Here is a 13,228-nt window from a genome sequence, read left to right on the forward strand (position 1 = left end):
ATCCACAGCTGCTTTTCAGTGCCAGTTCGTCCCTGCTGTGTTAATTCAGGTGGAGTTTCCATTACGCTGCCGACAGCCTTTGGTCTCTGCTTTGATCTGACGTCAGATGTGACGGAACAATCTATATAGATATAAATCCATGTGTTGATTCCGTTAGTTGCATTAAATAGTGGTTATTGTGGATATTTATTGCATTGAAATGTGCCTGGAACTGTGGAGATCTGCCTGTGAGGTCTTGGTGACGTGTGTGCACTGCAGGTCAGTCAGCCAAACTTCCACTGCACCTGCTGCGCTCCGCCCTGCGCTGAGAGTAGACCTGGTTTGAGGTGGCAAGCTTTCAGCGCAACCTCGGCGGGACATTTTCGCACAAAACTTCCACTGCACCAAGCTGAATCTGTGACGCCTCCCCCTGCTGCGCGGCCACGCCTATCTCAGCGCAGCGCGATCTGCCAATCTCCCAATCTGACGTTGCACTAGGCTGCGCTGGTCGAAACTTGCATTAGACCGGCTGCGTTACCTTGTGCCACCTGCGCTGCGCCAGCAAACTAGGGCCCAAAGAGCAAAGTCATGTGTGGAACTGATCATTGTGTCTGACGAAAAAATATTTTGTTATTTTTAAAACTACTCCTTAAAGTTTATTAGCGGTCGGGTGCAGACAGTGTGACAGTAGATAAAACTCACTTACTTAAAAAAAAAATACATATAATTTAATGTGGTTTGATTTAATATATTTGATCCTTTACCCTTCTTAAATAAAATTATTTATTTTGGTAAAAAAATATGTTCTATATATCTTTTTTCAACTCTCTTCATTAATTTCTCTCATTTTGAACATAATACACAAGATAACAGACAGTAATACATTACAGTTAAATAAAATTATCAAAAAAAATAAAGATAAAGATAAAGGGGATTAATTATAAGGAATTATACTGTACAAAATAAAATAAAAAACAAAGCAAACAAACAAACCAAAATAATTCTTTAATGGTGTCTTTAATGGTCTTGTTTTGTTTTAAAGAGATATGCTCCTACAAATACTACAATGATTTTTTTTTTTTTAAATGAACCTTATAAAGGTCACGTTGGCCAAAACTGTCTCTTACTGTGACCTTTTCAAAATTAATGACTCCTAATGTTCACATGTAAAAACACCTGCATCAGTAGTGGTAAGGACCAAAATATTTTGTTTATGTTAAAATATCACCCAAGATTTTTGCAATTTGAAACACTGACAACATCTGACATAATGCTGCTGATGTTTGTTTGAGAAGCACCTGATGTTTCTAGATTCACAAGCTGAGAAGTTTAAAAGACATGACGAAACTCTCTGTTTTCTCCTAATTGTATGTGAGTGTAATGTGAAGTGGAAATGTTGTGATTCTTACCTCAATTTCAATCGAATCGTACTGCAAAGGGAAGGGAAAGGGAAAAACAGGATGTTAATGAAAGATCAGAGTCTGGACTAGACATTTATGAAATCAGTAACACTTTGGTTTTGTGTTTTAGCTCATGGAGGCTTCAGTTCATATATTCATGGCATTAAATAAGCATGTAACGAATATCAACATGAAAGAAAGCAGTTTCATAGAGTCATGAACGGTATTTTCAGCCTCTGTTGCACTATTGACCCTTGATCAGGAGCTGAGTACTTAAGGTTGAAGAGGACAACCATGCCGATCGATCCCTCACTCCATAACGTAACTACACTGCAAAAACTCAAAATCTTTCCAAGAATATTTGTCTTATTTCTTGTCAAAATGTCTCATTTCTAGTCAAAACTGATCTCTTTCCACTTAAAATAAGACTCATCACCTTGTTTTTAGATCATTTTCACTTGTTTCAAACTAATTTCAATTGAAATAAGTAGAAAAATCTGCCAGTGAAAGCAGGTTTTTTGTGCTTGTAATAAGAAAGAAAAACTTGCTCCACTGTCAGATTGTTCTACTTATTTAAAGTGGAAAATCAGCTTGAAAAAAGTAAAAAGTGTCTAAAAACAAGCTACTTTTTTAATGTGATGAGTGTCATGTTCATGTTCCAAGGATGAGGCCGTGTTGATAGCAAGTAACTTAGTTTAATGTCTCACGTTCTCAACAACATACATGTGGCTCCATGCAGTCTTGCTCTACCCCGTTATATGGTACGGTAAGCTGACTACTAACCAGTACTGCCCCCTAGCGGTCAAACATGTAATAACATCTAATCATAACATCCCCCCTTTTCTAAGGTAAAATGCATTAACATGAATCATCACATTAGCTGTGTCAGTTATTTCATCCATTTCTCATTCAGCATAACTCTGCAACACATAAGCAGTATAGACAGTTTATATCAGATTGCATAACTAGTATCTAAGCCAACACTAGACCATTTAGAACACATTCACAACATTAATCTTTTCAGATTCAGAGCCTCTCAGACTTAATGCCTGAGAGAACTTCTGAGTCAGAAAAGCTGAAATGGATGAAATATATTTCTAAAAGTCGTACAGTTCTGAATTTGATATCAGTGGTTCCGGGGGCCCAAGACGAACGTGTTGATGTGCGTTCGGTCCTGATTGAGCCATTACTTTTCGAGAGGCGGGGCTTCAAACAGCCGCATTCCTCTGTCTCCAGGAGGCCGCTGTTTCCATAGAAACCAACCGAATCACTTGAAACTTGGCCTGTGGACTCATTGTGAGGCCCTTATCCATCACCCCGACACCCAACTCTATGGGAGCATGGGAAAGCCAAGTGGCCCCCAGGGGCCTCCAGGGGCCCCCAGCGCAACGGGAACGCAATATTTTGATAGAGGACTCTCTGATATACAACTCATCTAAATTTCATGATGATTACTTAAAGCGTGTGTGTTTTGTTAGGACTCACTTTGATGTTTGACCCCTGCGACCTTTGACACTTACCATGGCCATTTTGGACACTTCTGAGTGGAGCACAGCTCTGATATTTGGCACCGTCAATCTGCTCCAAGGTCTGGACTAGAATCTAAAGATTTCAGCTTCCCAGCTGAAAGTATTGGTGTTTTATGCCTGAATTGATAGCAAAAATCGTCAAATTTCACACTAAACCTTGACCTTTGACCCCTTCTGAATGTGGGATTGGTCTGAAATTGCAGATAATGGGTGGCCCTAGGCCCCTGACAAAACCCTGAAACTTTCAGACTTCCAGCTCAAAGCATGTGGAAGTTATTAAAGACTATCTGTTGAATTTAGTCTTGTACACAATGAAGGATTAGAAATGAACACTGCTTTTTGGCCATTTTGGACACTTCTGAGTGGAACACAGCCCTGATATTTGGCACGCTCAATCTGCTCAAAGGTCTGGACTAGAAGCTAACATTTCAGCTTCTCGGCTCCAAGTATTGGTGTTTTATGCCTGAAATAATAGCAAATATCGTCAAATTTCACATGAAAAGTTGACCTGTGACCCCTGTGAAGGTCAGATGGGTCTGTAATTGCTAACACTGGATGACCCTAGGCCCTGCCCTGATAAACCTCTGAACGTAACCCAACGAATGTGGAAGTTATTAAAGAATAGCTGTGTCTCCTGAAAATGGAGCCTTAATCAGTTTGTCCAATGTAAAACCAGAAATAAAGGAGCTGGCTAAAGTGGTGCAGTTGTGCATAAACATTACTACAGTGGATGGGTTCATTCTACACTATATTATAAACTAAGGTTCCTGGGCGGGAGGAGGGAGAAGGGGGAGAAATGTTGTTTTCTGGAATTAAAAAAAAAAGGCCTATATGACTTGAGTTACTTGAATTATTTGGACTTTGTTGAAAAAGAGCTGTCTAACTGTTCCGATTCCTCACTGTTTATTCACATGTTGTTGAATTAAATCAACATGGCTTAATTTCCACTCCTCATGATCACAACTGACTAACAAAACACACTGTTAAGGTGTTGTAGTTCCGTCCAGACGCCGTAGATGGCAGTGTCGCAGTCTATGGTGGCGCCGTTGCAATGACGTCACATCCTCGGCAACAACGCGGAAGCTGTCCGCCTGTCGGCTGGAGAAATAGGTCCGGCCTGTAAATCGTTTGAATCCTTCGTATAAATATACTGTCGGTTAAAATGAGGTCACGTTGCAGTTTACATTGCTGAGCAGGTTTGAAAAGCGTGCAGCTTCCTCATAATCTGTCATCAGATTATGAGGAAACTGCACCATGATTCTAACTCCGGAACGGAGTCTCTGCGGGCCGTTGTTATGGCAACATGACGCCCAAAGCGGCTCGACAGTCACAAGCACAAGCTGTGATATTGTTACAGGACAAATAAAACACAATCTGCTTTCATTCAACATATATTTAGAGAGTAAAACATACATTTCTCGCTAGAAATGTCCTCAAACAATGCCAGATATATCCCGAAATGTTGTTTTTATGGCCAGAAAGCTGAATTAACATATTGTACACATTTTAACAGATTCAATTTGCCAAACAAAATATAATTTGAATTCGTTCAACATAGATTTTGAAAGTAAAACACACATTTCTCGTTAGAAATGTCATAAAAATATGTTGAAATGTTATTTTTGCGGCCAAATTGCTGTATAAATATGCGAATTCAGATGCAAATGGTACGAGGATCAGTTATCCAATGGGAGGGGAGCTCACGGCGTCTTTCAGCACCGCGGCCGGATCGGAATAGGAGTGAATGGATGGCTGGAGCACTTGCTCTGAGCGTCACATATCGCTGCGGAGGGGATTGCATTAAAATCAATTGAAATCCCTGTGCGTTCAGGTCCCACGCTGAGGGGTACCTTGAGCGTCTGGAAACAACGCGAAAGGGCCCTGACCAAACGTCCGTTTATTACGCCTTGGGAGTGAGACTGTGTTGTTTGAGTAGTAATCCATTACCACTAAATAGTCTTTACCTCTGAGATGAAACAATTCATTCCATTCCTACTTTGTGCCATGGTGCTGTTGGCACCTCAGCTACCACCATAGGCTCTTTGCTCTGCTTGTTCCTGTGTTTCTGGCATGTTTCACATTTACTTATAAGTGTTTCAATGTCTTTGTTCAGTCCGGGCCAGAAAACCGTGTCTCTCGCCCTCCTTTTGCACTTTTCGATGCCGAGATGGCCTTCATGTATCCTGTGCAACATGTCCATTCTCAAAGCCCGTGGAATAACAATCCTGCCCTTTTTCAACAGCAGACCATCCACAGTACTAAGCTCACCTCTGACATGGTAAAATTGTGGACACGAACCAGCTGGCCATCCCTCATCCATGTTCTTCATGACATGCTGTAGCTCAGCATCCTTTGCTGTAGCCTCCGCTATTTGTCTTGACTTTGTGTCAGACACAGGCAGTGTAGCCGACACCATGTTCACGTGACACTGTATGTCCTCGTCTGTTGTACTCACACTGTCGCCTGTAGTTGCTCTGGATAGGGCATCAGCAAGGACTAGGTGTTTACCTGGAGTATATATCAGTTCAAAATCATACCTTTGCATCTTCATCATTAACCGCTGAATCCGTGGAGACATTTCATTCAGATTCTTTTTGATGATGGCGACCAGCGGTCGATGATCAGTTTCGACTGTGAAAGACGGTAGGCCGTACATGTAGCTATGAAACCGCTCAAAACCATACGCCAGTCCCAAACATTCTTTTTCGATCTGAGCGTATCGGCATTCAGTTTTTGTCATAGCCCGAGATGCATAGGCTACCGGTTTCCAGTGCTCACCCTCAGCCTGGAGTAGAACGGCACCAATACCATCTTTGGAAGCATCTGTAGACACTTTTATCCTCTTCGTGTGGTCATAAAATGACAACACAGGTGCTGTGCTCAGTGTGTCCTTGAGTTTTTGCCACTCATGCTCATGTTTCACTGTCCATTTAAACTCACAGTCCCTGTGCAGAAGCTCTCGTATGCATGATGTCTTTGCTGTCAGATTGGGAATGAATTTACCTATGAAATTCACCATCCCCATGATGCGTAGCACCCCTGTCTTGTCTGTGGGCCTTGGCATGTTCTGTATTGCATGTATTTTGTCTTTATCTGGTTGGACACCACATGCAGACAGCTTGTCTCCCAGGAAGAGGATCTCTTGAACGCCAAACTCACATTTACTCTTGTTGAGTTTCAGTCCATACTTTTGTATGCGCTCCATAACTCTGTTCAGCCTCTCGTTGTGCTCCTGGGCTGTGGAACCCCATATGATGATGTCATCAATGTAGACTCGAACTCCATCCAAGCCCTCGATGATCTGCTCCATCGCTCTGTGAAATATTTCAGGTGCTGACTTGATTCCAAAAGGCAGTCTGAGAAAGCAGTGTCTGCCGAAGGGCGTATTAAAGGTACAGTACTTGGTGCTGCTTTCATCCAGTTTCAGCTGCCAGAAGTCTTGTGAGGCGTCAAGCTTTGTGAAGTAGTTGGCACCTGACATTTCACTGATGATCTCTTCACGTGTAGGTATTTGATAATGTTTACGCTTTATGCTCTCATTTAAGTCTTTAGGGTCCATACATATTCTCAACTCACCATTCTTTTTCTTTGTGATGACCAATGAGTTGACCCAGTCTGTAGGCTCATTAACCTTTTTGATCACTCCTAGCATGATCATTCTGTCGAGTTCTTTCTTTAGGCAGTCTTTCAGTGGAGCCGGAACTCTGCGTGCTGCATGCACAACTGGATGGGCTCCTTCTTTCAACTGTATTTTATATGTGAAGGGCAAAACACCAAAACCCTTGAAAACATCTGAAAAGTTCTGAACAATTGTGTCCATAGAGTCATTTGTTGGGTTTATGGTTGGAACGATGCGATGCACTCTTTTCACAAGCCCCAGTTCTTCACAGGCTCTGTCACCAAGAAGTGATTCCCGTCCCTCATTCACAACAAAGAACAATAGGTGGTGCACTTTTCCTTTAACTGTGACACTCAACCTGCATGTGCCCAAACATTTGATTGGCCGCCCATTGTAGTCTTTCAGTCCAGATTCTTTTCTTTTTATTTGTGGCTTATTTTTCATTGCCTTCACATCACACATGCTTATGAGATTTGCTTTCGCACCAGTGTCCAATCTCATGGTGACTACAGTCCCATTTATCATTAGAGGAGCTATCCACTTATCTTCTCTCGTGACATCATTTACATTGTTTGGCTTATTTATTTGTTCACTTTCACAATTCACCATTTCAACAAAGAACGTGTCACTTAGATCAGGCTCGTCTATTAAGTTTACAGTTTTTTCTTTTTTCCACTCTTTCCGTTTGGAGAAGCATTGTTTAGCAAAATGATTCTTGCCTTGGCAAGTGGAGCATTGCTTACCAAACGCTGGACACTGTCTAGGCTTGTGCTGTGAGCCGCAGCGCTTGCAGTTTATCATCACGTCCTCCTCCTGCTGTGCAGGCCAGGTCTGTGTGCGCCGTCTCCGCTGATACGACACTGCTCCAACCGCTGCCTCGCTGTCACTCTGCGCCGAGGCGACTGCAGACATCTAGCTGAACGTCCTCACGTGCCTTTGGGACAGCTCACTGGCCTGGCAGATCTTAATGGCTCCTGCCAGCGTCAGCTCCATCTCCCGTAGTAGCCTCTCTCTGACCTTTTTATCCTCCACGCCGTAGACGATCTGGTCCCGTATCATGGAGTCCTTCAGCATTGCGAAGTTGCAGGACTGCGCCTTTAGCCGCAAGTCCGTCAGGAAGCTATCGAAGGGCTCATGTTGCCGCTGTGTACGAGACCAAAACACGTACCTCTCGTACGTCTCGTTCTTCTTCGGAGAACAGTGAGTATCAAACTTGCTAAGCACTACATCCAACTTTTCATTATCTTCAGGACTGTCAAACACGAACGTGTTAAATACTTCTATGGCCTGTGGCCCTGCTATTGTTAGCAGCAGCGCTACCTTTCTTGCTTCCGGCTTAGCCTCGAGTCCCATAGCCACAACATACAGGTGAAACTGTTGTTTGAAGGTGCGCCAGTTCTCGTCGACATTCCCCGTTAGTTTCAAACTTGCCGGTGGTTTTAAATCCATGTCGTTCATTCGAGTTTACTCCTGGTACCATGTCATGTTCGTGTTCCAAGGATGAGGCCGTGTTGATAGCAAGTAACTTAGTTTAATGTCTCACGTTCTCAACAAAATACATGTGGCTCCATGCAGTCTTGCTCTACCCCGTTATATGGTACGGTAAGCTGACTACTAACCAGTACTGCCGCCTAGCGGTCAAACATGTAATAACATCTAATCATAACAATGAGTCTTATTTTAAAGGGATAGTTCAACATTTTGGCAAATTGGCCCATTGCCATAATTGCTATAGTCATAGCAGTAGGTTCATTACCTTTAATTGTAGGTGTAAGCTATTTTCAGTACGGCGGAGCGCAGCAGCTGGCTGCTCAGAGCTACGCTATGGAGGCTAAGGGAATTTCTTGGTTTCCCTCATTAAACTCATCAAATTCAACATCCCAAAACTCCACAGCGCTTTTGTAGACAAGTTGTGACCTGCACAACCACCACGCTATGAGATAATGACGGAACGATACGAAACTGAGCCGTTTTCGAGGTAAATACAGGGTAAATACGGAGACTGCTTGCTGAAAAACTGTCCCTGAACGCAACGCGCATCAGCGGTTTTGTATGAATTTACCTCGAAAACGGCTCTGTTTCGTATCGTTCCGTCATTATCTCATAGCGTGGTGGTTGTGCAGCTCACAACTTGCCTCACAACTAGCCTCCATAGCGTAGCTCTGAGCAGCCTGCTGCTGCGCTCCGCTGTACTAAAAATAGCTTACACCTACAATTAAAGGTAACGAACCTACTGCTATGACTATAGCAATTATGGCAATGGGCCAATTTGCCAAAATGTTGAACTATCCCTTTAAAGAAGCATTATCGCAAATCCAAATTCTTAATTCGGCCACTAGATGGAGCCAGGCGGAGCTTATCAGATATAAACAAGTGGGCAGCTGTCAGAGAGAGAGAGCAGCCTCGTTTAGTCCTCCCCCTCCCTCCTCCCCCCTCCCCCCTCCCCCTCCTCCTCCCTCACCAGGCTGAATGAACGTGCAATCGCGGGAAAAAGAAAACTCGCTAGTGGAAGCGGCAGCTCTACGTCGCGCACAACCACAACGACAACAACAGCAACTGCAACTTCCTCCTCCTTAATAACGCTGAGAGGACAGCTGAAGAAAGACACGGGACGTGGAGACAAAGTGTTCTACCAGCGATTCAGTGACTGTAAGCAGCCTAACACTGCTACATTACTATTTACTGTTGCATTTTTCCGGTTCGGAGGTCGGATTTGCGAGTTCCGAGTGCAATTGAACGCAGCAAGCGCCAGGCCGGCTTGGATCATAACAAAGACAAATGCTGCATTTGCCCCACGGACACTATACTGTTGGCGATTTTTTTTGTAAATTTAGTTATGGCTCCCCCCGACCCATCTTTTGCATATTTCAGCTTATTTTATGCTATTACTGCTGTATTTGCGATAATGCTCCTTTAAGTATAATTAGATTTATTTTGACTAGAAATGACATTTTGACTAGAAATAAGACAAATATTCTTGGTAAGATTTGGAGTTTTTGCAGTGTAGTGTTTAACTTGGTGCGTGCTCTACTGTACAGTCCGCTAACACTGTGGTTTACAGAAGGAGGAGCGACAGGTCGGTCAAACACTCACCAGGCGAGCGGCGGGTCGAAACTTGTTGTCCAGTGTGACGACTCTGAAATGCACTGAGAGGAATTCAAAGAGATTCAATTAAATGAAGCTTGTGCACAAAACAATAATCTGCTTCTTCTGTGAACCCTCTGTTGTTTTCACCTTATCTCACTGTGAGTTTAACAGTAATGATGCAATCTGTGAGCAAACTATCTACTGTACTATGTACTGTCATTTCTCTGATTGGTCATTTAAACTCTTACGCCAGGAGACAGCCATGTGTTTCCCAACATGCAATGGGAACCTGCAGTTGGTAAAGAACTCCAACCCCGCAGCCACCTCAATTAATTCATTTCATAAAGTTATTAAGTTTTGTTGTTTTTTTTGAAGAAAAAGGTTTCATTTAATATCTGTTGTTTTTGTGAGGATCAACAACCTAATGTCTTTGGTGTTGTATTAATCAGTCTAGATTTATGCTTATCTACAATGCCATTTGCTGCTGTTGTCTGTCTCAGGTTTCAATGAATGAAACAAATAAATAAATAAGCTCTAGGAGATTGATTCTGCCCATCGATGAATCATGTTGCCCTGGCCCGACTTTAAACAAACCGAATTGACAATTTCTTGCGTCAAACACAAATCTAGCGCCACATTGACTGGGTGCTCCCATCTAGAAATGGTACGTATACATACATACCATTTCATCATTCACTCCTCCCTCTCCTCTGGCTCCATTCCAGCTCCCCTCAAAACAGCAATAATCACTCCCATACTCAAAAAACCTGGCTTGGACCCCAACGATCTTAACAACTTCCGACCAATATCAAACCTTCCCTTTCTGTCAAAAATCCTGGAGAAAGTAGTTGCTGCACAGGTCCATAATCACCTTACCCACAACACCCTCTATGAACAGTTTCAATCTGGTTTCCGTTCTCATCACAGCACTGAAACAGCTCTGGCAAAAATCACAAATGACCTTCTCATGGCAGCAGATTCTGGACATCTCACTATACTCATCCTCCTTGACCTCACCGCAGCTTTTGACACAATCTCTCATAGCATCCTCCTCAACCGCCTCATCTCCATTGGTTTAACTCACTCCACTCTTTCCTGGTTCACCTCCTACCTCTCCGGTCGCACACAATATGTACAGCTAAATAAGTATCAATCTCAACCCTCCCCAGTCACTTGTGGTGTGCCACAGGGCTCTGTCCTTGGCCCCCTCCTCTTCATTATCTATCTACTCCCCCTCGGCAACATCTTCAGAAATCACGGACTCAATTTTCATTGTTATGCAGATGACACCCAGCTCTACATCCGAACTATAACTACACTGTCAACTTTCAAATCACATCTCAAAACTCACCTGTTCAGACTGGCCTACCCCCCCTAACACAATGTTCACTGTTGCTGTATTGTTGCTATTTTATTATTGTTGTTGTTTTTTATTGTTGTTTTATTGCTTGTCTCATTGCTTTACTATTTGTACTTTTAATTGTTTTTATTGTAAGGCGACCTTGAGAGTCTTGAAAGGCGCCTATAAATAAAATGCATTATTATTATTATTATTATTATTTCTAGATGGTATTCAGGTGGATTCAGATATTGTGTACAGTAAAGTACAACAACAGTAGGCTATACAGTATCAAAATTACCTGTTTGTCCAGGGAGGTAGACTGGTTTATCGGTTTGGACGAACGTTGCTGGTTTATAGACTTTGAACATGACTCTTCTGACTTCTCTAGAGTAAAACGTGTCGCCTCGTACTTCCACCTCGAACTTCTGTACGTCTTGATTCTGCACTACAGGAGCCTGTGAGGGGAAAAAACATCTTGTTTATGTTTTAGTTTATTTCATTTGCACATTATATAACCGGCATAAACAATAAAAATTGTGAAATAAAACATTGTGCAGGAGAGGTGGAAGCCAAAAAAGCGGTGGTCTTCAAAGTAAGAAGATAATACAGAAGTTCATAACATAAAAAACAGAACAGAAAAAAAGAAAATTAACATGGAAAAATTAAAGATGCTGAATTAATGAAAGAAGAAAAGAAAGAAAGAAAGAAAGAAAGAAAGAAAGAAAGAAAGAAAGAAAGAAAGAAAGAAAGAAAGAAAGAAAGAAAGAAAGAAAGAAAGAAAGAAAAACAATTTACATAAAAAAATGAAAGGGACTGTACAAATTGACAGATCCAGAAGTGTTACAAATCTTAAGAAACAGCATTTCCCACTCTAGCTCTGGTCGTTAGACGCAACACACACCCATTATAAAGCTGGATTTTGTCAAAAAATGTAATGATTTTAAAACTGCCAAATATCAGAAACGGTTGAAGATATCAATAAGCTGAGTCATAGAGGAACACTTAAAAAGTTTGTCTACAGCTTAGAATTTGAATGAAGTCTCTAGCAGAAAGTATGGTGAAGCTTTAGAGGCTGAAAGAAGTAAGAAGATTTGAAGAGTTTGAATACTGTTCCAATGCGTTCTCTATGGGGGAAAAAAAAAATCAGAAATAGTTGAATATTGTAAAAAGTATGAATATTTGAAAAGAGAAAAGTCATTCCGATAATGTCCCGAAAAGGCTGAACGTTTTGATGTGAGAATTGTTGAAATAGCACAAAGTGGACTAGAAGAAGACCATAAAAAGGCGGAAAGTAGTAAGAATATAAAAAGAGAATAAAGAAAATGGCCGAACAGAAGAACAACTAAAGAATTATTTTTGTTGTTTTTCAGTTATAGTTGCTGTGACAAACTGAAAAATAAATGTAAAAGGAAAAAAAGGAGTTGACCTGGAATTGGGTGCAGGTATGAAACTCTTCACTGGCGATCTGTTTGAGAAGAGTTGTGTTCTTTTCTTCAGACATCAGGGTGACGGTCATGACCACGGTCTCGTTGGGCTGCAGGAGACTCACACAGAATTTAGTTTCAGCTCCAGCTTCAATGACTGCAGGAACAGCCACCATGTAGTGCCTGTAGACACAGAGACATCGAGTGGACACCACTGCACATTATTCAGCAAAACAGCATCTTCTCATATTTTTATAAACTCTTAAACAAAAAAAAACATGTAGGGTTGGGTTATGATTATTTCGGACAGTAAAAAGTAAACCTACGGTCTGGCCACCACCTGATCCACACACATCCAGCTCAAGAAGACACACAGTGTCCATGTCCACACCTGAATCTGAGGACGACCCATGACTGACTGGGGCGATCCTCAGAGTCAGCAGCCATTAAATAGCCCCTGCTACATACCCCACCCCCACAAACACACACATGTATCACACACACATAGTCGCTCATCATTTCCAGGTATCTCGTAAGTCAATCATTCATAGACTTTACAGTGTTTAATATTGCGCATGAGAAAGACCGTAATTCAGTCAATTTGATCTTCAAATACTCAAACAGTTTGCTTTGTCATTGTTTGTCATTGTCAGGTTTAAAAACAAAATGAAGGGTCTGTATAGGACCAGGATAGAGATTACAATACAACAGGACTGTGTGAAGGAGTTCATATTGTACTTTACACTGTATCTTGCGGTCAGAGATGCTGCTGCTGCTGCTGCATCATCTACGCTGCTTCACCATTCATAAGTGGTTTGCTCTGCCCTGTGACGACGCCATGATTAACG

General features: G+C 42.0%; 1 protein-coding gene across 1 annotated transcript; it reads right to left on the reverse strand.

Annotated features, from left to right (window-relative positions):
• Positions 1-581: 581 nt before the first annotated feature.
• On the reverse strand, positions 582-12,938 carry LOC146975414 (alpha-2-macroglobulin). The gene is made up of 6 exons (XM_085794616.1): positions 12,707-12,938; positions 12,383-12,563; positions 11,255-11,411; positions 9,621-9,673; positions 1,389-1,409; positions 582-590 (listed from the first exon to the last, which is right to left on the reverse strand). Exons 1-6 carry the CDS (start codon positions 12,790-12,792, stop codon positions 582-584), a joined length of 507 nt encoding a protein of 168 aa, XP_085650742.1. The 5' UTR covers positions 12,793-12,938.
• Positions 12,939-13,228: the final 290 nt, after the last annotated feature.

This window comes from Trachurus japonicus, chromosome 13, assembly GCF_045865225.1.
Source record: "Trachurus japonicus isolate A0001 chromosome 13, Traja_1.0".
NCBI classification, from domain to species: Eukaryota; Metazoa; Chordata; class Actinopteri; order Carangiformes; family Carangidae; genus Trachurus; species Trachurus japonicus.

Bases quoted from the DNA above. Each gene is read 5' to 3' on its own strand.
- LOC146975414 (XM_085794616.1), bottom strand. From the start codon at position 12,792: ATGGGTCGTCCTCAGATTCAGGTGTGGACATGGACACTGTGTGTCTTC. The intron at 12,564-12,706 runs GTAGGTTTACTT...CTGTGTCTACAG, and splicing joins GATCAGGTGGTGGCCAGACC to GCACTACATGGTGGCTGTTC. The intron at 11,412-12,382 runs GTCAACTCCTTT...TTCCCCTCACAG, and splicing joins ATACCTGCACCCAATTCCAG to GCTCCTGTAGTGCAGAATCA.